This window comes from Xenopus laevis, chromosome 1L (genome assembly GCF_017654675.1).
Source record: "Xenopus laevis strain J_2021 chromosome 1L, Xenopus_laevis_v10.1, whole genome shotgun sequence".
Lineage (NCBI taxonomy): Eukaryota > Metazoa > Chordata > Amphibia > Anura > Pipidae > Xenopus > Xenopus laevis.
The window spans coordinates 60,639,842-60,666,166 of NC_054371.1; the positions used below are offsets into that span (position 1 = coordinate 60,639,842).

The following is a 26,325-nucleotide window of genomic DNA, read 5'->3' on the forward strand; positions in this document are numbered from 1 at the left end:
TTCTTCTAATAGATTATCAATTGACATCAATGTCTTTAGGTCTCCCATGCATGTATAAGGGAAGATCAGTTATGAATCAATACTGAGTGTGTATTTACTGCAGCAGGTCACATGAAAATAAAATATACAACATCATCATTACCCAACTGCTGCATAGCTCCATGTATAATGTAGGGGAATGGATCTATCACTCTATGAAATAATATATCTTAAAATAATTGTATATGTCAGCAGAATGGCACTTTTTGAAGCACTTTGTATGAGGGACCAGTGCATGCTGCCACAATGGGAAACTATGGAATTTTCTGTGAACTTTATTAATTTAACAAAAATGCCAGCTCTGCGTGTTCCGTTTCAGTGTGAGACTGAATCACCCAAATAATTGAGCAAAGAATATTGTTTCTTTTTTTCAGTTGTGAAACTCCTCAGGGTTTAATTTCTTCAGTGAAATATTTTATATTAAAAAGAAAAGCCCAGGCCTTAATATTTTCTTCATTGCACGTTAAATCTCCTCATAAATCATTCAAATTATATGGTGTCCTTAACTTTTAAGGTCAATAACATGCATTCATAGCAAAGAGTTTCTTTTTGCACAAGTGAAAGCTGAAACTGGAAATATTATGTCAGCAGTTTGGTATTTTAATGCTATGACCTCATCTCCTATAAATAGTCTGTAACTTATCATATTAACTTATTTGGGTTACTAATATTTCGAATATGCAACAGAGAACCTAAAAGGCTTTTTACACAGGAGTTTAGTTAGGTTACCTGGTTCTTGGCTCTCCATACATAATGTTTCATCATTAAATACAATGTTTTATGCAGTCCTAGCATTCTTTCTTTGCATGTTGCATTTGTGTAGTTGTTGCCATATTGCATATATATTTTTGGGGGGGTTCAAAGTATACTGCTAGGGGTGCTGGAGCTATTAACTCAATACTACCAACTATAAGCATATGGCACCATTCCTATCAGAATAAGTGGCATAACTATAGAGGAAGCAGACCCCGTAGTGCCCAGGAACAGTGGGGCCCAGACTGTGGTCTTCTTCCTCTATAGCTAATATAAAAAAAAAACTTTCCTCCCCAGCCACTCTCTTTTACCAGCAGGAAGGGGGAAGCAAGTCGGGCTGGAGTGGGTGGGGCTTGTATGAGCAGAGGCGGTGCATGGGTGGGGCGGAAAGTGGGCGGGAGGATGGGGATCGGAGTGCGCTGGGCCCCTCTGAAGATTTTTTGCAGGGGGGCCCACCTACTCTAGTTATGCCAGTGCTTTGTGTGGCCCTTCGACAAGTTGTTACATCGATGATCATCGATAATCCTACATCAAGGTTGTGTGTTTTTTCTTTTATTAAGTATAAGTTATCACATCTGCCTCAGATTACCATCTAACTGCATACTGTATATGTGTGAAGAACTTAATTGTACTCAGATTATCCAGGAGAAGTGTTTTTAATACATGTAATACCTATACTAGCATAGACTAATTAATCTCTCTATTGTAATGAATCCTATGGATTTGTCCCTGATATGAAGAGTGTTTTTATTATAATACACTGGCTTCTTAGAACCTACAATCAGCATAAGCGCTATCTTTTCTCTCTAAACAATGTATAAGTATATACTAATTAATTACTAGCTAAGAAAATACATATATTTCTGAAGTCCTGTCAATGGTTTAAAGAGCTGCCACAACCTAATTTCATTTAGCTTTTTTGAATGTATATTTTTCTATGGGCCACCCTCCTTGTTTTTATAAAAGTTTCATTGTTAGCTTCTATAGGTGGCCTGTTATATTATAAGGAGACTAAAATGGGTTTGGTAATGTAGTCCAGATGGTATGGCATGACATCACTGGGATCGTGGTGAGCAGAATGGGGTATAAAAAGAAACATAATACATATAATATCCTCAATATCAGCATTACATCCCTAGGTATTCCCAAAAAACTGTCTGGAGTGTAGTAGTTTTTGGCCATAGTATATGAATAAACCATGATGATAGTATATGAATAAACACGCCTACATTGAAGAAACTTTTGAAAATATACAGATTAATGTTGCTAGCTTCATGGAGCAGAAAAGAGGTAAAATCGTATTTAAAGATTAAGTGGTGGGAATTTTTGGATGCTTAGTATTATTTTACATATTAAGGACAGTGTATTGAAGATTTGTAACCCGGAGTTTCCTTTAAAAGAGAAGGAAAGGTTAAAACTAAGTAAGACTTATCAGAAAAGTCCAGCTAAATATACCAGTAAACCCTCAATGTAGTGCAGCATTTCTTGCCTTCTATTGTATACACATGGGCTTTAGTATCAGACTGCCCTGTGCAAGAGGATGCTCAGTTTGCTCCTCTTCCCCCTTTCACTTCTCTGCTGTAATCTGAGCCCTAGAGTTATAATGAGAGACTCAGGCAGGAAGTGATGTCACGCCAAGCTAATGTGGCAGCTGCTATCCTAAACAAACAGAGAGTTTCTAGAGCTTTTTACTCAGGTATGGTAAAACATTCTACAGAATAAATATAGCATTCTAGCTTGCACTAATGCTTGCACTAATGCAGCTAATCTATTGGCAATAAAATGCCTCTGTAGCTTTCCGTCTCCTTTAAACTCTGGTACCATTAAAGGGTTTGTTCGCCTTCAAGCACTTTTTTCAATTCAGTTAGTTCACCAGAAATAACCTTCTTTTGTCTTTCTAAAGCAGCTCTGGGGGGGGGGGTCTCCAACTCTGTAACTATTCTAAATTGATATATTAGTTGATACATTTCTTATCTTTGGCCCAGCTAGGCAGAATCCCTGGGTTTCATTAAAGGCAGCTGTTAGAATTGATAAAATAGTTGCTAATACTCAGAGATGCTAGTGAGTAATGTATCAACTAAATGTTGCAAAATTGTAACCGTTCAGAATCTGCACCTGAATTACTGAGCTGCCAGACTGGAACACCAGAGACAGGAACATTCGACTTTAAATTTAGATTTTGGAAAAAAACAGTAAAAATAAAAAATAGAAAGTAATTGAAAAAAAGTCTTTATTTCTGGTGAACTATCTGAAAACAAGTGAACTGAAAAAGTGTTTGGAAGGTGAACAACCCCTTTAAGTGTCACTGTGTAGAAAGGAATACTTTAGTGTAGATATCAATCATCGATTGCTTAATTATTTCAGCTCCAATCTCCTTCTGACAAGGATGCCTTGTGGCAGGTGGCAGCATGCTGTTTATCATTCTCTGCCAGGCAACTGGGGGACTTTTAATTCATGGCATTTAAATTTGCTATAATTTGACAACTAAATCACTTTATGTTAGCCTGTTTGGTTGATCTGCTGTGCCATTAAATACAATAGGACTTATTTATAAATATTTTTGCATGATTTTGCATGTGCTCTATTATCAAATGTATTTCTGCTTATATAATTATGCTTATAACACTGTCCTGTTAAGCTGCTTTGAGGAGTTGTTCGCTCTAGGATTGTCTTAGTCTTTTAGGCTTACAGACACAACTGACTTGCAGCTAGTCGATCACACGCACTTTTACTAATTAACTTAAACACATGGGAGCATCCCTGTTTTGCTTAAATTAATAATAACACCAAAAAATGAAAGTGTTTAAAAGTAATGACACTATAATGTAGTCGTCCTGCACTGGTAAAACTGGTGGGTTTACTTCAGAAACCCAACTATAGTTTATAGAAACAGACTGCTATGTAGCTATGGGGGCAGCCATTGAAGTGCAGTATACACAGAAGATAGCAGATATCTTTTGAAGAATCCCATTGTATACCAAAGAGCTTATCTGGTATCCTTTGCCTTTTTTGCTTTTTTAGCTTTGAATGGCTGCCCCTATGGCTACATTGCTTGTTAATATAAGCTATAGTAGTCTTTCTCAAGCAAACACACCAGTTTTACCAGTGCAGATCATCAGGACATTATATTTTCATTACTTAAAAACACTTTCATTTTTTTGTTGTTACTTTGCTTTTAAAGAGGAAATCCCACGACCCCTTTCTAACCAGTACCCCCATCCATAGGGCCCTCCATAGGGCCCTCTGCACCAGAAAACAGACTGCATTGGAAGATCACCAAGCCAACAAATATCCTTAGACACATGGATATCAATCAGGCAGAAATAAAATCTGCATCTCCATACATGCACAGCTGTTATTTAATTTGCAGCATACAGATCCAATTTATCCTGTAAATTTGCATAAAACAGTGCTAGTTATGGAGCTCATAGTAAATTATAAAAGTAAGCACAGATAATCATGTATATCATTAGATAATATTAAAGGTGATGCAATGCAATAATTATTTCCAAATAAGATAAATCATACTTATAAACACTGCATACATGTTCCACAAATTGCCATGTTTTACACAGATACTGCTCAGTATCAGAGGGAACATTTCCGACTAACCTGATCACCAGACAAAACCAGCTACCATTATTAATTCTGATGGAAACATCCAGTATAAGTGGGATTAACTGAGGTATATGTAGTGATCACTTGCAAGGACTCGGCTATTGACTTGATGACTATTTTCCTTAAAACTGATGCTGCTTTACCTAACAACCAACTTTGTATAATCCTAAAATAATAATGATCTCAGCTCCTTTTGACCTGTCACAATGCTTGGCATGACTGCAAGGGAACTGTATTGCATATGGAAAGAGGGATTTTGGGGTATATATGAGCAGTTTTTGTATGTACATATGTGATTGCCTGCTGTATAAGGAAGGCTTTATCAGGTGAAGACTGAAGTGTTAGTTTACCCTTGAAGGCAATACAGGCGTTCACCTCTAACAAATGCATCCACTGATTTCATCGGAAAGCAGTTTTTTGTGTAATTACTCTTAATTACTTACTCTTCAACTCTTATTTTCACTATATTTAAAGTTTGGGTTAATATTTATCACTGGGCTGCTGCTCAGTCTTGGTTTGTCTTTCATACTTGGATGATATATTAGCCTTGGCTTCTTTTCTATACAGGACGCTGTTAGAGCATAATTAGCAGCTTCAAATTACATTCTGTCATAGCAAAGGTTGAGCATCATTTACTCTGCGTGTTCCATGCACGACTGTAGTTTTCCCAAAATATAACATAAGGCTGTTATGATCTGTCAAACCTATGCATTCAGTACTTCAAACCATGCCAATATCTTATGATACCTTTTGATTGGTTGCTATGGTTGACTGCTCCTGGGCAAACGTGGTGTATTTTATTATATAACCCCTCTAGACTCCTGTGATTTTCAATCTTCTCTCTATTCTAGAGCCAACCTTGACCAATAATCTCTCTTTCTCTTGTTTTTTGTCTATCAACTACTGTAATGCTTTAGATACCTTTTTGGCACAGTGTAACAGCATGTCACACCCATGTAGATCAGTGCCAGTCAAACATATAACACATTCATTTGGGGTTCCTTGTCTAATCATTCTGATTTGAGAAAAGATGAACTTGCGTGCTCTACATTGTGGGTGTTAAAACAGCCAGGTTGTGGCACAGAAGAAACTAGCCTGAAAGTATAGTATAGTAAATATAAATGATATGGAAAGCCTAATCAAACCAAATTCATGATTTTGTCTCAACTAGAGGTGTTTTAAGCCTCCTTATATAATTGACAAGTATATTGAGTACATATGGCCACCAACCCATGGAGGGGGATTTATTAATCTTCAAATTCGAGCAAAACAAAAAATTGGACAAAACGCACACAACTTTATTCCGTCACAGCATTTATTTATTCTGATGCACTAGCATATTTAAGAAAAATAATAGTTTTGTTGTGGAAGTTCAGGGCATTGCTGGGTTTGATGTGGTGTTTAGGAGCTTGGGCTATGTAGTTAAAGAGACACTGACACCAGAAATTAAACTCTTTTTTACATCTATTATAATATTGCCTTTAAAAGCTACTTATAAATTTGCCATAAAGTATTTGCACAATGCTTTTACATTACTTGTCTGATCCCCCATGTTCCTGTATGAGGGGGCTGCCATATTTGTGCAGCAGGAGTATTAGTATTAGAAACTCTAACTGACAGGCTGAGATGGGACAGTCAGGTTGGCAAAACAGTCAGGTTTAGGAATTTCAACTAACAATTATTTACAAAAATAAACCTTTCTGCAAAAAATAATCAACATGACCTATAGGTAACTTACGGGATACTTTACATTCGTATTTTAAAAATTAGTTTTTTCAGTATCACTTTAATGCGCACATTTAAAAGAGGGGGATTGATCAGTGCATATTCACTGGTCACCTGTTGCACTTGTAATTTATGAAAAACAAGTGTGTAAAGTTGTGATTATAAAATTGTCAATCTGTTAAACCAAGTTGAGGTAATGCACAATTTTAATTGGCTCAATAATATGAGGCAACTGTGTATGTGTGGCTATAGTTTGCATAGAAATAAAATCTGCTAATGGCACATTTTACACATTCTTTACTGTTTTTAATTTTTAAAGAATTTATTGTCAGTGTATGTAAATAATGTCTCATCTGGGGTTCTTAAATCCAGGCCTTACTAGCTTACTTGGTTTCTGATGTCTGCATGTATGATGTGTCATATGGAACACAGATAGTAAGTTCCACTGGGGCAAGCTGATGCTATGTAAATGAAGGATATATTTAAATAATAGTATTGTGAAAGCATAAAAAAAAAGATTTTTATTCTTGTGCAAGCATTTTCATTGTTGGGAGAAGAAATGATAGGTTACTGTGTTTCAGTTGTTTTTTCACTTCAAAAGATGTAACCACAATATTTACTCACAACAGTGGAATTACAGCTATCTGGCTTCTAGCGTATGCAGTTATTTTTAGAGTCATGTTTATGGCTACTGCTGTGACCGTCCACCTCTTCCTTCTCATTTTGGAGGCTTTGTTGGTCTTTTCTTTTGCAGTGCTGATAAATGCAGTTCAAGTATGTGACCTATTTTCCAGTTTAGTGTTGTGCAATGATATATATGTAATTAGGGCTGTCACATCTTCTGGCAGAGCGAAAGCATAATAAAGCAGGAGGAGTGACAGGGGGAGAGCCAAATGATAGCAATTTAACTCTAAATTCTTCACCCAAAATACCTTCAGTTTGTTTCTTATCCTTTGGTTAATTGATAAATGTTGCATACATATTTCTTCTTACTTGTTCAAGATGCTTAGAATAGGCATAAGTGATCTGAGGCCTTCAACTACAATTTACAGCAGCTAACACCTAACGTTTTGAGCTTCAAAGCCTGGTGAGAGGGTTGGAAGCATCACTAAAGGAGCACATTTGGGCACTTTTTGGAGATTAAAAGATTTCTGAAAAAGGCTTCAAGCAGGAGCCGAAACATTTGGTGTAATTTATGGAATAAAGCACTTTGAGCGGACATTTGGTGTGTTAACCAAATTAATTGTGTGTATAGAGAGAGAGAGAGAGAGAGAGAGAGAGAGAGAGAGAGAGAGAGAGAGAGAAAGAAAGAGAGAGAGAGCACTGTGATGTGTGAAAAATAAAATCACTCGATTTACTATTTACTAAGGGAAGTGCTGGCCTGGGAATGCTTTATTCCAAATTGTGAGTATATGATTGATATTTGGCCGTGCCCCCCTGAAATTGCGGATACTGAAGATATATATATATATATATATTGTGAATTATTTTCCTTCTTCTTCTGACTCTTTCAAACTATTCACTGACCCCCATCCAAAACAAATGCTCTGTAAGGCTACAAATGTATTATTATTTCAACTTTGTATTACTCATCTTTCTATACAGTCCCTCTCCTATTCATGTACCAGTCTCTTATTCTAATAAGTGCATGGTTTCTAGAGTAATTTGGATCCTAACAACCAGATTGCTGAAACTGCAAACTGGAGAGCTGCTGAATAAAAAGTTAAATAACTCTAAAACCACAAATAATAAAAAATTAAAACCAATTGCAAATTGTCTCAAAATATCACTCTCTGCATCATACTAACAGTTAATTGAAAGGTGAACAACCCCTTTAAAGTTTGGACATAAAAGACCAACGTTAACTTGGGTAGAAATATAAAGCAAGTCAGAGGTCATCTGGTCAGTTTTATGCTGCCTAAATTGTAAGCTCTTCAGAGAATCAAACCTTCATTTTCAACTTCTTATCTTAATTCAGATGTAACATACTTTATTTTGACTATTGCCATACCTTTGTACATGGAGTGATGATTTTCCTTTGAGAACCAGGTGAGAAAATCAGTTTTACTGCATCTGTAGTTTACTAAAACAATCCACATAACACTGCCACATCTTGTTCTTAGAAAAATCTTGGAGTGTCTTTCTGCTGACCTGAACCCCCTTTGGGGCAGAGACACATGCTCAGATTGGGGGAGATTAGTCGCCCAGCGACAAATCTCCTTTTCTTCAGGGCGACTAATCTCCCCGAACTGCCTCCCGCGGCTAGAATGTAAATCACCAGCAGGATGCTAATCGGCGCGCTTCCTTTTCCGAAGTCTCCGAAAGTTGCCTCACGAGGAAACTTCGGGCGAATTCGGAAAATGAAGCGCTCTGAGTACCATCCCGCCGGCAATTTACATTCTAGCCGGCAGGAAGCAGTTTGGGGAGATTAGTCACCCAGAATAAGAGGCAATTTATCAGACTAAATCTCCAATCTGAGCATGTATCTTTGCCCTTATGTGAGAGTAACTCATGTGTGCTTAGTATAAGCAGGGTCATATGAGTGCCCATTGCCCCGTGCAAGTACTTATCAGAAAGCTTTGAATATGTGGAAGGACTTCTTAACTGAGGAGTGAAGGATAAAGTAAAGGAAAGGAATACACATTGATTTAAATAATATATGGCCATCTTGGGAGAGTGTTAGAGACTTTCTCGAAAGGTTGCTCTACCTTTGTTCCTTACAGAATCCCTGTAATGAGTTAACAACCAGTGGACTTTAAGACTGTATTTTGTCTTTCAAAGACTGAATGTTGCATTCAACATTCCTGTCTCTTATCTCAGGGGCTTTAAATCATTATTAATATTATCATGCATTTCTAAAGAAGCAATCTCATTCAGTACTCCATGGTGGAAAAGAAAAATAGTATCATATACAAATGTGACAGGGTGAAGGTTTTTTGTAAGTATTTACAGTCGATAAATGGAATCTACTATTTAGCCATAGCAATCATGTAATTGCTCTTTCATGACCGTATGTAAAATGAAAACACATTCAGGTAATAGTCTAGAATTATATAATTCATTGATTATTGAACATGTACCTATAAATCACCTTTTATACTGTTTTGGAAATACAGCATCTCTGGAAGAAAAACAGCAATAGTTCTTATTTTGATGACTTCAGGGGGTTATTTACTAAAACTCACATTTTCTCAAGATTTCAATAAAACAAACTCTGCCAAACTCCCATCCACAATTTTACCTTATTCATTAATAAAACAACTCTAAAAATTCAGTTCGGGAAAAGTCTCAATAAAATAGTGAAAAAAATAGAATTTTACTAATTCTTTGGATTTGACTCAGGTACAGCCTGAAAAACCCCTAAATTTTCAGATTATCATACAAAACCCAGCACAGACCATAATGTCTGCCATTGACTTCTGCAGGACCTCGACAGGTTTGAAATGGAGTATTTTCATATTTGGTTTTAAAAAGCCCGAACATAATAACTTTACTAAATAACCCCTTCAATGTTGAAAACCTCTTATGTGGCTACTGTGGAAAACATTTTTGTAGCTCCTCCAGCCATCAGGGCTCATCCCCAGATAAGGCTTTAATCCTAATCTAATTGAGCACAACTGGGTTAATCAGATCCTCTGAGCCTCTGATTGACTAGCCTGTGCTCATATGTTTAGTTGCTGTAAATAAAGTTGCTTTTTTACCACCCAGAATAGTTTTGGGCAACTTTCTGATGTTCATATTTAATTTAAAATGTTCACTATTTAGTTGTAAATGTATGTGATTTAGGAAGCAGTGTCTCTCTATCTAAATCCTCCACAGTTTGATCTGACAACTAAGGGGTAGCGATGGGCGAATTTAGTAAATAGGCAAAGTTGAGAAATGACATCATGCTGGCGAATTTGCGCTAACGTTAGCCGCTTTGCGCTTTAGTCAATTTGCCCTTATAAGCCCTTATAACACTGAAACATTAGTGATTTACAGTAATTCAGTAATTTACATACCTGAGTTTACAGACCCAAGAAGAAGGAGAATAACAGAAGCATGCAAGGGCTTGTTAGGGAATGGATTTTTGATTCTGTAGTCAAGCATATTTTTAAGAGAATAGCAAAGTATAGACAGATACTGCTTTCAATAACATATAACGTTAAAATACATGTTTATTAAATATATAGCAAATTTTGTTTTTTTTTTCATTATGAAAAAAGGGGAGTTGGTGTCTTCAGTCCCTTTATACAGCGGTACATTGTAACAGTTATGCCTAATTATTGGTGGGGAAAATCAAGTTTTCCCTTCTTGCACTTAGATGGAGAGAATGGAAAAAAACTTTTTTTTCTACCACTGGGCATATTCTCTTGTGAGTAAAGCTGTGTCTCAGGGTCATATTCCTCCAAAGGCATAAATCTGCCTATGCTCTACATCATGGTCTTTTAATTTAGTGTTTTCATGGCCAACATGATGTACATTTTTAACATTTCTTTTTAAAAATTCTTTTATTTGCAAGAATCAACAAGTTGAGATGAAAAACCATAACTTAAAGAAATGTCTTTCAAAGCAAAAATTAGGAAGAAAAAAAAAAGACTCATGCTGACAGCCAGTATCAAAAATAATAGCATAGCAATCTGCAAATCATCACAACCAAATCATAATCTAGTACATATGGCTGTTTGAAATGTTTTTTACACCACGGAAAGCCATTCTTCATTTGTAAATGTCATGTTGAGTTCACCTTTGCTTGTAAAAAATATGGTGGAAATTCTATCAAAATAAAAATCCAATAACTGGAAGAAAATTTGACCAAAATCTGTTTGAAGATTTTTATTACTTTTAGAGGCACAATTATCAAAGGTCGAATTTCGAATTATTGTGAATTGTTTTTAATTCAAATATACTCACAAATCCACTGGGAGGTTATTTAAGAAAACATTTGAATGCTTATATTTGTATTAGTTTCGTTTCAATTTGTACCAAGTTTTTCTCCCGAAAAAAAAAACTTTAAATGTCAGGAAGGCTATTAACATCTCCAAATGGTTCAACGGACCTCTGCCATTGACTTGTACATGAACTTTAGGTGGTGAATATTCGAATTAGGACTGTTTCCATGGTGCAATTGCAATGTTATAAGGTTAAATTAAAGGCCTCATTATACTTTATGAAATGGACATTTTCATCAATCCCCTGTTTTGTTGTGCAAGTTGTACCAAGTGCTCTTAGCATTGAAGCAACAATTTGAAAGATAAAAGAGTAAGAATGTTGTGTGCAGCCATCTTTAAGGGGTTGTTCACCTTCCAACACTTTTTTCAGTTTAGTTGGTTTCAGATAGCTCACCAGAAAAAACGACTTTTTCCAATTACTTTCTATTTTCTGTGTGTGACAGTTTTTCTAATATGGAAGTGTAACTGTTTAATTTTTCACTTTCTAAAACAGTTCCGGGGGGGACTGATAAATTGATACATTTAATTGATACATTTCTTATCTTTCTCCCCTGCTGAGCAGAATCCCTCAGTTTCATTAAAGGCCAATTGATACAATAGTTGCTAATACTCCAGAGATGCTGCTGAGAAATATATCAAATACTTGTTGCAAAATTGTAACAGTTAAGAATCTGCACCTGAATTACGTTAAACTTAGATTTTAGAAAAACAGTGAAAAATAAAAAATGGAAAGTAATTGAAAAAATTCTGTATTTCTGGTGAACTATCTGAAAACAATTGAACTGAAAAACGTGTTTGGAATGTGAACAACCCCTTTATACTTAAGTCTAAAATAGAATAACGGTAGAAATGCTGTATTTTGTATACTAAATATAAACATGAACTTACTCAGGCCCAGATTTGTGTGGTGAGGTACACTGCGCATGCTTGTGCACGCTCACTAGGGGAGGTGGGCATGCGAAGGGGAAGGGAATTTCACCCTCCGGCCTAGGGGTGGCTGAAACAGGAATCTGGCCCTGAACTTACTGCACCAGAAGCCTAATAAAACAAATGATTTATGCTTTCAATGTTGACCACTGGGGGTCATCATCTTGTAACTTTGTTAAACATATTTGCAAGACCAAGACTACGCACATGCTCAGTGTGGTCTGGGCTTCTGTTCGGAGGTTAAGATTAGGGATTGTCATAAATTATCAAAACAGCACAAGTCAAATAATTTCTGCCATAGAAGCCAATACAGCAAGACTGATTAATAATCAGAATATACAGACTGCACTGGGGCTGCGGGTACACAGTCGCTGGCTGCTCTGCAGCGAAACAAACAAAGCTGCTGGAGTTATGGGAAATATGGGAAAGTATGATTGTTTCCCTGCAGAGCAGTTGGGGACCATCTGAAGTTTCCTATCCACAGCAGTCAGAGCAAGTAAAACGGAGGGGGAATTTCACTGCATACAATCGAGTTTCTTATAAAAACAGTACACATTTTTTTATTGAAGTATATTGGAGATTTCTTTTTCATTGAAAGTAAAAATTGGATTTCATTTTTTTGCCTTTACATCCCCTTTAAGAACTTTAGGGGTCATATATAACCACAAATGCGGTGGGATAAGTGCAATCTTAGTGCAATTGCTGTGTTTTTAACCTCAATGCAAAATTCTTTTCCAGGGAGATGTGCCTGACACAATTGTGGACATTGTGTCAAAATTGACGCAGATTTACCAAGTCTTTCAACATAGTTACATATTTTGTTGTCAGGTGCATTTTACTTAAATAATTCTCGTTATATTCGAACAAGGAATGTGTCTTTAAAGGAGAACTAAAGTTAAAATACACATACAGCTCAAAGTATTGGCCAGTATGTTAAGATCTGCTTACCAGAAGCTTATCTGCAAGTGAGTTCCTTGTGAAAGTATTCTGAAATTGAATCACAAATTACTGCCAAGTAGATTGTAAGTATATCACGTCCTACTCTTAATAAAAATCCCCATCTCAGGGCATGCACATGTGCACAACCATTGCCCTGTGCCCTGGGCATGCGCAGTTAAATTTATGACGTTTGAACACAAATGTCATCACTATCAATGCTTACTTCGATCTATTTAAAGATTGTGCTTGAAAAATCGTTGGTTAATCACATGAATGAATGCAATACTGATTACAGACCTCAGTCAGACAAAACACACAGTCTTTCCTCCCCTGTTCGCAACACTATCTTGTAAGCGGAGCGTGAGAGGTTCTGTTACCATAGCAACACAATGCTATTTAAACTCCCGCTCCGCTTACAAGATACAAGGTGCCCGCTAAGTTATTGAACTATAGATAAGTTTGGAACGTGAGCAGAGCTTTTAAAAGGCACAGAGAGAAAAACTAACCCAGCGTTTCAGGACAGGGATAGTTTTGTAATTTTGCCTTTCCTTCTCCTTTAAACAAAACTCTATACTTGAACCGCCTATTGATAGACATTTTTTTTATGAATAAAAAATGACATGCAGCCCCAACAGGTGGAATTAAATGCATTAAAAGAGTTTTGATTCTCCCATAAGGCATCATGGGCGGAGACATGCAAATCGCTCCTTTATGTCCGTTTGGCCAACTATGCATCCAGAAGCGCTGGTTTATAGCACAGATACAGCCTAATAGTTCAGAGCCAAATATCCAAACTTGCAGACAGCTTGTTTTGATCTTGTTAGATCTCATCAGTGCAAGATATTGGAACATGGCTTCTGAGGGGTAGGACTTTGGAGAGTAGCGAAATGGGAAAGCGAACCTGGTTAGGGTGAGAAGGGCTAAAAGGAGTCAAAAAGCCCTTCACTAAACTAAAACTGCATATAATCATTAGGTCATCCAGAAAGACATCTTTTTTTCCTTATCATGATACTATGATAGGTCATAGCGTAGCCGATTTTCTGTTATCTTCACTAGTGGTCTGCAGCTTGAATATTCAATATTTTACATTTGTTCAGAAATAGTGCATAGGAATAAATGTGACAGGTGATCCAAATGTTAAAGGGGAACTATCGCAAAAATGAAAATTTGATATAAGATAGGGATGCACCGAATCCACTATTTGGGATTCAGCCAAATTCCTGAATCCTTTGTGAAAGATTCGGCCAAATACGTAACCGAATCCTAATTTGCATTTGTAAATAAGGGTCGGGAAAGTAAAAAGTGTGTACATTTTTTTCACTTCCTTGTTTTGTGACGAAAAGTCAAGTGATTTCCCTCCCCGCCCCTAATATACATATGCAAATTAGGATTCAGATTCGGGTTTGGCCAGACACAAGGATTTGGCCGAATCCGAATCCTGCTAAAAAAGGCTGAATCCTGGCCGAATCCCGAACCAAATTCTGTTCATTCTGTCTTCTTGCAGCATTGACAGTTAGATCCAATATATCTTATAGGGAGCTTACTTTCCTAGCAAATGAATTAGAGCTCACTCAAAAAACTGATTCCAGTACAAACAAAATCTAACAAAATAACTGCCTTTTGCAAAAATCCTGCATGTAGAGAGACATGATGTCTGGTGATTTTAAGAGTGAGCTGTAATACATCTTCTAGGCAAAAGGAGCCCCCTATAAGATATGTTGGATCTAACTGTCAATGAATATCTGACACCCAACCCCTGCATGAAGAGAAACAGAAGCTGAGAGAGGGATAGTGAAGATAAACGTGATTATTTTAGAAACCGTACAGAATTTTTAATTGATTATATTTAGAAAACTTCTTATTTCAGTATGCTGAAGCTAATATGAAATTTTCCTTTTGACTATTGTTCCCCTTTTATTTTTGCTGATGCTGCGGGTGGTACTTCTCTGGAAAGAATCATATATTGTTGGTAGCCAAACTGCACTTCATCTGTCTCTGTAATAAAACAAAAATTCTGATGATAAGTAGAGTAATAGGAAATGTATTTCTTAACATATCTACTGCTGGTTTAAGAGGATACCAAGGACATATTTGATGTACTTGAAGCACAAGAGTGGTAACATCTCTTTGTTTTGTAATCTCCATAACACATTGCATACATTCTGAATATCCTTGACCATGAAACTCCATGAGCAAGGCTATCTAACCATTTGTATGTATTTTCTCCGTATCGATAAAAATGACCAGAATTCTGCACATAATATACTGTATTTGTTTGTGTAAAATTGTTTTATTTTTTCTTTATAATATCAATTTTAAATGAAGCCTCACAATGGGGTCTGGTAAAATTATACCAGGAAGCCATACACTATGATCATTTTCATTTCCTCTAGTTTTTCAAATATGAATTTACTCTGTAGTTATTGTATATTGTAAGTCATCACCAAGTCACAAAGGATATAGATGCTCTTCTTCTAAATGAAGCGGTATCCCTGATTCTGTCTCTAAAGTAAGATATTCTGATCTTTAACTAATAAACATCTGCAACTGTCAGTCTTGAACTTAATTGGTTTGTTTAAATTCCATAGCTAAGAGCAAAGTAAAGGGATTTTTTTTTCCTTTGCTTATTATTTTGGTTGTTCTGGTCAAGATAAAATGTTTGGGAAATAATCTGACAGAATGCTGCGGATGTAACATAGGAAAATTTCATTTCAAACCATCTGTGCATCCATGTTGAGCAGAGAACAGCTTTCCTGAACAGACTGACTGAATTTAATATTATAGTGCAATTATTAAATGGGGTTTAAAAAAATTGCTTGTATTTTGCCATAACATTTTTAGGCAGTGAAACTGTTGTAAACCTCTGTTTTTATATTTATAAAAATGTTTTATGAAAATTGAAAAGTTATAGATTAAAATTGTGATTATAACAATATGCTTGGTTCATAATCTTTTCCAGTTTATAATAAATTGCCACTGTTTTCTCCATAGCACAACATTAAGGAGCATGTCAACTGGACCCTCAAGACCTTCCAAAGTATGTCTAGTGTGTGGGGATGAGGCCTCTGGATGTCACTATGGAGTAGTTACCTGTGGAAGCTGCAAAGTCTTTTTCAAAAGAGCAGTGGAAGGTAAATGTTCAAGTGGGTGAATATTTTTACTACTATCTTCTTGGTGTTTGTGTCTTCCATTTAATTTACCCGCATATCATTTTTGCAGACTGTAATATCTTATTGCGCTTACTAAACTTCCTGCATGAATTTTTTTATGCTCTCCTTATGACGGTAATACTTTCACTTACATTGTGTTTATTTTATCCTGTTTATAAGCTGTAATATGTTTTAGTAGTTTTGTACAATGTGTTTAATGAGCTCACTGTATAATGCTAGGTTTGTAGAACAAATAGCAATAAAATGGTTAATTTTATTATTCTGATACTGTTTGACTTTATTATTCTGGTATAGGTATGGGATCCGTTATCCGGAAACCTGTTATTCAGAAAGCTCCTACTTACGGAAAGGCCGTCTCCCATAGATACAATTTTTTGCAAATAATCCAAAGTTTTAAAAAAAAAAAATTCCTTTTCTCTGTGATAATACAACAGTACCTTGTACTTGATCCAAACTAAGATATAAATAATCCTCATTGGAAGCAAAACAGCCTATTGGGTTTATATAATATTTACATGATTTTCTAGTAGACTTAAGATCTGAAGATCCATATTACAGAAAAATCTGTTATTATGGAAAAACCAAGGTTCCAAGCATTCTGGATAAAAGGTCCCATACCTGTACTGTTTAACTCTGCTGAAAGTTCCAGAACTGAAGCAAATATCTAACAGCACCTACATTTCACCTAAAGTGTCTTTAAAGGAATTGTTCAGTGTAAAAATAAAAACTGGGTAAATAGATAGACTGTGCAAAATGAAAAATGTTTTCAATATAGTTAGTTAGGCAAAAATGTAATCTATAAAGACTGGAGTGACTGGATGTGTAACATAATAGCCAGAACACTTCCTGCTTTTCAGCTCTCTTGGTTTTCACTGATTGGTTACCATGCAGTAACTAATCAGTGACTTGATTGGTTCATAACTGTTTGCTTTTGAATCTGACCTGCATGCTAATCAATTGCTAAGTCACTGAATAGTTAAGTCCCATGTGGCTCCCCTTAAAGTTGCTGACTTAAGGTGGCCATACACTATTAGATCTTAACCCGATATGCCCACTAACGGCAGGATGATATCAGGTGAATCTGGGGCCTGGGGCCGAACGATCGGATTACAATGCTGTAAATGGATGCCAACGGGTTGCTGGACTGCATCAACTAGCCAATGCGGTCCTGGATCACAGAAAAAAAATCGAACTTGCCAAATCGGTCTAAAGGATCAGTATCGGCAGCTTTAATCTGTCTTTGTATGGCCACCTTAACTCAGAGTTAGAGAGCTGAAAAGCAGGAATTTGTGTTTTGTTCTGTTTTGTTAGACATCCAATCACTCCAGCCTTTATAGATTATATTTTTGGCTAACTAACTATATTAGAAACATTTTTTATTTTGCACAGCCTATCTGTTTACCCAGTTTTTATTTTTACACTGAACTGTTCCTTTAAGGCCGTAAGCCCATATTGTGGTTGCTGATCTGTCTGGGAATGGCTGAGGTATTATCAGTGAGGCTTTAAAAGCATACCCTCCACTGCTGTGTCTTCATTCCTGTAGAATTAGCAAATAGTTTCACCATAGCCAAAAATACATGAAAATAGCTTTGAACTGTATTGTATTTCATATTTGGTTGTGTGACTTTACAACTGAATGGGATAATATTATTGTAACGTCTCGTCAGTCAGGAACATTTATTGGCAGCTCTAGATGCACCTGTGTACCCCTGCGAATTCCGGTGTTCACCTACGCACTTTTTGGGGCCCCGGGCTTTCTGCTGCGGAACCAACAGGGGATAGTGCTCTTTGGAGAGTGAAAGTTGGTAAACAGTAACTGGAAAGGATCAGGCAAAATCGTCGTCTCAAAAACAGGCAAAAAGGTCAGGACAGGCGGCAAGAATCAGAGACAGATGGGCAGGAGTCAAAAAAACAGGAATCAATCAAAGTAGTACGCTTTAGGCAGGATCTGTAAACAGAAGCCAGCTTGGGCACAGAAAAATTAGGTCTTATAAAGGAGATTTGGTGGCAATTTCGAATATCGGGCCACCTGATGACGTCATGACTCTCGTGGTTTGTCGCGAGCGTCATGACATGTGCGAACATCGGAAGTATTCTTCTTACAATTATGTTTATTGGGCTAAAATTTAAATAAACCATATACAAAAATTATTTTGGCCAAACCCCTAGCAATCTCAAGCAGAGTGATACAACAGTACCTTACTTCGTTGTATTTATTCACACAATATTCTCCAACAGTGGTTACAAAAATTATTTTGGCCAAACCCCTAGCAATCTCAAGCAGAGTGATACAACAGTACCTTACTTCGTTGTATTTATTCACACAATATTCTCCAACAGTGGTTCTTTCTTAAACAGGCATGGTACAGATATCACACAAAGCTATGAGTCACAGAATGAGATAGAACTCTTGGGTACCAGCATCAGTATGCAAAACCCTCAAAAGGGATTTTCCATTACTAAATCTATGCAGTTATGTTCTTACAATAGTAGAACACATTCAGGATTCCAACACTCCTTGGTGGAGTTTCGTACTGCTGTACTAAATAACCCTAACAGTTTTTGCACATAAAAATAGGATTTATTATAGCACTACCTTCAGTATCTACCTACCAGTGATCGTTTCCCTGTCTTCTACTGTGATCTGATGACACCCCAGGGCTCACTGGGGCCTTCTTTACCTCTGTCTACTCCTCTTGCCAGGCAGTCAAAGAGAACTAATATGGTTAAACACCTTATATACCAGTCAGGAGAAAAGCTGACATTTTTATCAATGAGAACCACCCCATCACTTCTAAGACCATTAGGGCCCAGCAACAAATCTCCTCTTCTTTGTGGCGACTTATCTCTCCGAACTGCCTTCCCGCTGGCTAGAATGTAAATCGCTGGCGGGATGGCATTCAGGGCGCTTTGTTTTCCGAAGTCGCCCGAAGTTTACTCGTGAGGCAACTTCAGAAAACAAAGGCATGGGAAGGCAGTTCAGGGAGATTAGTAGATTTTTCGCCGGGCGACTAATCTCCCCGAATCTGGCCATGTTTAAACTGCTTGTGGTCTAACAACCTTTACAAAATGTTTAACCCTGAATTCCTTCACAGCACACACCCCATACTGTAGCAAACTGAGTGAAATATATTTCAATCTTTCAAAACATAAGTAAAATAAGGAATCACACCAGCCAAGCCAATTAGCCGAGTAATTAATAATTACAGTCCCCTCAAGCAATTAGAGGTTTAAGAGCTAAACAAATGTTAATACTGTTACAAAACCACATATCTGAGTGTTACTATAAAAGGAAATGCAAATAATACTCATAGTGAGGAGCAGGATAAGCATGTTAAGGCCTGAAATACGTAAAAAATAAATGTTTTAAATTGTGGTTTGTAATGATCTACAAACGGTATTTTAGAGTTTCTTATACCATAATTTGCATCATGTATGCAGTAATTCAAGGTGTGATAACACTAAAATTAAGGATGCACCGAATCCACTATTTTGGATTCGGCCGAACCCCCGAATCCATTGTGAAAGATTCGGCCGAATACCGAACCGAATCCGAACCCTAATTTGCATATGCAAATTAGGGGTGGGAAGGGGAACATTTTTTACTTCCTTGTTTTGTGATAAAAAATCACTTTATTTCCCGCCCACTCCTAATTTGCATATGCAAATTAGGATTTGGTTCGGCCGAATCCTGCTGAAAAAGGCCGAATCCTGGCCGAATCCCGAACCGAATCCTGGATTCGGTGCATCCCTAACTAAAATACACAACATGATTTAATTTAAACTTTTACATCCATGCTTCTATTAAAGAACCATAATGCATGCAGTGTTGCAGTATAGGGTTTTGTTAAGATCAGGGGAACTTTTTGGATTTTTGCCACCTGAGGCTCCATTGATCTGAAGAATAAAGGATAACCCAGATGGCATAGACAAAATATGGAGACCTGTAGTGCTTTAAAGTGTGTTGTTATTCTTTTTCTCGTTTTCTCATAGGAATGAGAACTATTTCTTTTAATGTTTCTTAGCATTTGTGAATGCTTGTGTGCAATCCACTGAAGCCCACTCTCCATTTTATATTTAGTATGGCCACTTAAACTCAAATCACATCCCTATATAAACTTACTGTAAATACTGCTTGGCATACTTATACAAGTCAATCACAGTGCCATTGCTCACAGCATCAAAACATGTGCCTGATATGTTGAGCAACCCAAACTTGGACCAGTGTGTAAGCACATGAATATTGGGGACCTCAATGAAACATGCACCATGGGCTTCATGACACCCTTCATGGTATGATGATCTCACATAAAAGTCTTGCCTTAGTTAGTGCAAGTGAAAATACCTGATTTACAAGAAAATATTTTTCATAGTGCGTTCCCAACACGTAAATCACATTTTACTGTTCTATAATCCTGCTTGCCCCTTTATAATTTTTACCATAAAATATAAATGTGTTCATGGTTGGTAGCTGGAGGAAACAGTCCTAAGTGTCACATAGCTTTCATGTATCATAAGCCCCATGGTGTCCAGATCAGAATGTGTCATGCCTCCTACTTTAAAGGAGAACTAAGCCATAAAAATAAATACAGCTAGAAATGCCATATTTTATATAATGACCTTATTGCATCACTTAAAATTTTCAGCTTCTCAATAGCAACAATGATCCTGGACTTTAAACTTGTCACAGGAGGTCACTATTTTGGAAAGTGTCCACGACACTCACATACTCAGTGAGCTCTGAGCAGCTGTTAAGAAGTTAAGCTTAGGTTGGCCTGTAATATAAGATGATGCTACATTTATGAATTCTGGTTTCTGAGCTGACGTTGAGTCAGCAGAAAAGAAGATGGGGAGCTACTGGGGCATCTTTGGAGGCACATATCTTCCATGCTAAAGAGTTGTGGGGCAATGGGCTGGTATATAAACCCAAAACATAATGTACAGGTATGGAATCCAATACCCAGAAACCTGTTATCCAGAAAGCCGTCTCCCATAGACTCCATTTTATCCAAATAATCCAAATTTTAAAAAATGATTTCCTTTTTCTTTGTAATGATAAAACATTACCTTGTACTTGATCCAAACTAAGTTATAATTAGTCCTTAATGAAAGCAAAACCAGCCTATTGGATTTATTTAATGTTTACATGATTTTGTAGCAGACTCGAGGTATGAAGATCCATATTACAGAAAAATCCATTATCCAGAAAACCCCAGGTCCGGAGCATTCTACTTCTTCAGTTAAAGGAACAGTAACACCAAAAAATGAAAGTGTTTTAAAGAATGAAAATATCATGTAATGTTGACCTGCACTGGTAAAACTGATGTGTTTGCTTCAGAAACACTACTATAGTTCATATAAACAAGCTGCTGTGTAGCAATGGCAGAAATTAAAAAAGGCTATATGGCACAATTTAAATAGTGGATAACAGATAACATTATGTTCTACAGAGCTTATCGGATATCTGCTGTGTAATCTGAGCATTTTCTCCTTTGAATTGCTACACAACATCTTATTTATATGATCTACAATAATACAGATCAGTTTTACCAGTGCAGAGCAACACTATATAATATTTTCATAACTTTAAACCGCTTTAATTTTTTGATGTTACTGTTCCTTTAAGCTTTAGTTCTCCTTTAAGCACTCCCTGCCCTTATAACTCTCAGTATGTTAAAATCCTCATGGATTTCACTTAGTTAACATGTCCATACTGCATTCTGTTGGATTCCACCTAAACAATATGAATCGCGGTGATTGCGACTTTAGGTTTAATGACAAAAGGATTATTTGTTTCATTTAACTCAGCTGGAAGCCAATCCATAACACTCTTAACGTACTTTCCCTAATTAAGTATAAAAAAATCCAAGCGAGTGCAGTGTGCCAGAATAATGAAACAGACTTGTGCCCTCGCACTCATTGTTTGCATTATGGCTGAAGCACAAGGCTTCAAACCCTTTTCACTTTATTTTAATTGGCTTGGTGAATGAGTGCACAGTGGTATCATTGCGTACAGTGAGTGAATCATATTGAACGGATGAGAAACTTCTCACGTCAAGGAAAATTGAATGGTAGAACGTATTTGCGTGCATTTAATTGATTTGGTATTTCCTCACTTTACTCCTAAAGGCCAAAGAAACATTTCCAGTTTTCTATGCAAATGTCATACCTTTCCAAGAGGCTTTTAATTTAACCCGTTGGCTGCAACTGACAGTTTTTATTCTCTATATATTTCTTAAAAGGCAAAGTTTACAGCTTTTTGTATGTTGAAGCCTACACTGGAATACAGATAAGACATATAAGTTATATTTTAAGAGAATTGATATTACAAAAATAATATGACTCAGCATAATATGACTCAATAATTACAGGGTTTGGGCTGTTCCCTGCATTGGCTCCAGGATCACACTTGCAAATGGAGCAAAGCCAGACTGGCAGGTGTTTGAGGCCAAATATTTACTTTGTATGTACTTTTTAAAAAACTGTATGTTTGCCAGTTGTATAAATGCACAGCTTACATGGGACACACCTCAATAGCATATTGCAAGGTATGAAAAAGCCTAGTCAACAATAAAAGCTAATCTACAGGTAACATTTACTGGTTTTCGTTTAAAAGCATATTATATTATACATATTATTAATCACTTTTAGGTTACTTCCCCTGGAAAACCGTTGTGCCTCCTATTGCATTCACCTAAGTGGCATATTGTAAAAACAAGACCTAAGTGTACATGTTTTTATAATCCACTCTACAGTTATTACTAGTACATGTATGGATGGATCCTGTTATCCAGAATTCGTGGGACCTGGGGTTTTCTGGAGAAGGGGTCTTTCTGTATTTTGGATCTCCATTTCTTAAGTCTAATACAAATCATGAATCATTAAAAGCAATAGGATTGTTTTATATCCAATAATGATTAATTATAACTTAGTTGGGATCAAGTACAAGGTATGGTTTTATTATAAAAGAGAAAAATGGAAAAAAAAATTTAAAGGGTAAGGCATTTTTCAGTAGCAGTATGCACAAAATATCTTAAATATATTGATAATGGGTTGAGTGCAGAGGACTCTTGTATTTGTCTATAATGTATTTTGTGGTTGCAAGAGAACATGGACCAAGTATCTCGTTTGGCACTCAGAGGAGCCATATTGGCAAAGTTCATAATCCAACTTTTACATTATAATTACACTCAGCACCGTTAAGTATGCAGCTTTCTTCCTGCATATTTTTTTGGGTGAAAATTAGAACTCGCGATTTGATCAATACCAAAAATCCCAAAGGCATGGATAGAATGTGGGTGAGTTTTTATTTATTAAAATCTAAAGTCACATTTTGATAAATCTGCCCCTTAGGGCCGAATAATAAATTCGGATTTTCAAATTGATTTTTGGTGTCAAAATGTACAAAATGTCATTTGAATATGGCATTCACATTTTGGAGGGAAAACTCAATTCGAATCTGATTAGAATTTTCGGGTTGGGACTATTTGAACGAATATTAGATGTTCACATTTTTTCTTGAATAACTTCCCAATTGAGTTGTGAGTATATTCGAATTTATTAGAGTAAAAAAAAATGTTTAAATTCGACCTTTGATAAATCTACCCATTAATATAAACGTCGTCTCAGAGAAATAAGAAACTTTCTAAGTATAATCTGTTAAATATTCGTTACTGTTTCTGCTATAATTGTGTTACAGTAATTCTTTATGTTAGGGTCATTTGTGTGATGGACAGCTAGCTCTAATACATCATCTAGCAAAATGAGCACAGAGAAATTGTGTATTAAAGTTAACATTCCATCAAAAAAAAAAACCTGATACATGGCTTGCATAGAAAGTGGAAGATTTGGGACAATTGAAGGGTAATAACTCGATTATTTCAAAAACAACACAATATATTTAACCATATTCAAATAGTATCTCATTTCCATAAGATGAAGCTTATATTTAATTTATATTTTTATTATTGTTTCCCTTATAAAGCATCTTTGCTGACCTATGCATGTCATTCGTGTGCAAGTAGCAAAGGTGAAGTGCCCTCGCTGACCAAAGGAACTGTAGGCACCTGGGAAAAGTCCCAGTCGGGTGCACATGACTTGGTTCAGCTCTGCTCTCCTGCAACTAACCATTCCGATAAAAAAAAAGTAGTAAAGAGAACAAATCAAACAATGTTCTGACCATGAAATTAATTGGCCTTCATTTTCTTCTAGTTTTTGAATTATTTACTTTCTTCTTTGGGCTCTTTTCAGCTTGGGGGGGGTCACTGACCCCATCTAAAAAAACAAATGCTGTGTAAGGCTACTCATTCATTGATATTGTTACTTTTTATTATTCGTCTTTCTATTCAGGCCCTCTTCTATTCATACAGTATTTCAGTCTCTTAATCATATCAATGAACCAATGGTAATTGGATAGCTGCCAAATAAAAAGCTAAATAACTCAAAAACCACAAATAATAAAAAAAAATTAAAACCAATTGCATTATCACTCTCTACCCAGCATTCTTGCGTTGACTGTAGCCCATCATCTCTTACTGGATTTCTAGACTTTGACTAGGGGAATGTTGCTATCCTCTGCCTGATGCTTTTATTTACTTACAAAGACAAGTGCCTGTAGTCCGCTGTAACACCTGTCTTACTTCACCACTCCTTTATTTTGCCTTGCTCTCATCTTCATATCATCCCTCTACCTCTGTGATTTAGCAATAAGGTCAGTTGGGGGACATCATTTAACTTCTATACCTACTTGAAAAAACATGTTTGGCTTTAGAGGAAAACTCCTTTCAATGGGATATAAATCTAAGCAACTCTGCATTATATAATTATTAAACATTTCCAGTGATTGTAAAGTTCTATATCAAATTAAATTAAAAAAAAGAAGCTCCCTTTTCTCAGATACTCTTAAAAACATTGTATAAATAGTCAGATATCCTGCAGCAACTGCTCCAATTCCCACAATGCATCATATGTTGTTTGATTGAGGCCTTTCATGAATGAGAATACCGGAAAGCCTTGTTGGAGTTGGGGTCTTGTCCAGAGAAAAGCTGATTACCAGTGTCGGACTGACCCACCGGGATACCAGGAAAACTCCTGGTGGGCCAAGGTGTCAGTGGGCCCTCATGCTGCTAAACTTTTGGCCTATTTCATGGCCTTTCCCTATTCTATTAGAACAAAGAGGCTAAATAGATGTAATAATAGATTATAGTATGTAAAGAAAACAAACTAGCAGAATAGAGGTTAATTGAGGAGATAAAGAATATTAGTACTGAGAGTGGGCCCCTGGTCTAAGGTTTTATGGTGGGCCCCTGGTCTCAGGACATTGCTGATTACTGATACATTGTTTCTATAGTCTGACAAGCTGAGAAGGGAATTGCAAAGTACAAACATAAAATAGTTTTAGTTGTATTAATTTTATTTATAAATAATATTGATATAACTGAAGTGTTTTTAATTAATATATATTGGAATATATAAAGACAACTTGCAGCTATATCCACCCCCAAAATATATAAAGCAAAAAGTCAATTAAATCCCTTCCACCCCTCAAAAAATTTAACATGAAAGGGATTTTAAATCCTACAGTTACACTGTCCCACAGCGCCCCCTAATTTTTTATAGAAGTTGCTAAAGAACGTAATTATAGATGCAAGAAAAGTCACCAATGAGAATTCTACTGATTAAATAACTTTATTATAAATTCAAGAGAACTAACCAATGACAATGCTGATTTCCAGCACTATGTCAGGCATGTTCCTGTTATCTTACATATAGAGATGCATTATATTACACTGGAATCAGACATGGAATTAAGGACTGACTTGTTCAGTGCTGGGAAACTGTGCTTCCAACTCTAGTTGCAGGAACAAAGAACATGGAGCCAGATTTATACAGATCAGCTGGGATTCTCATTGGAGGATGTTTTGCATATTAATGCAGCCACTGGTCGTGGTGATTTCGGGAAAAGTTTTGGAAAATTTAATTGTGCAATGTTGCTTTAAGAATACAACCCTGATGGTGCTGGACTACAGCTCCCAGCATGCCTCAACCTTCATTAAATAGTATAGTATTCTGGGATTTGCAGTCCAGCCACGACTTAATAAAGTTTGATTGAGTAGTTCCGTGAAGCAGGGTTTAGAACCCCTTTAAAAAATAGCATATTGATGTCACCTGCTATTGCTTATTTTTCTAAGGATTAAGTTGAAATTTTAGATTTTAATAAATGA

General features: G+C 36.4%; 1 protein-coding gene across 2 annotated transcripts in view; it reads left to right on the top strand.

Moving 5' to 3' along the window:
* Positions 1-26,325, top strand: part of nr3c2.L (nuclear receptor subfamily 3 group C member 2 L homeolog) — a 195,412-nt gene that overhangs the window by 111,025 nt on the left and 58,062 nt on the right. The window contains exon 3 of one of the 2 annotated variants that reach the window (XM_018243204.2): positions 15,924-16,075. In XM_018243204.2, coding sequence (XP_018098693.1) covers positions 15,924-16,075 — 152 coding nt within the window. 2 annotated transcript variants of the gene reach the window in all.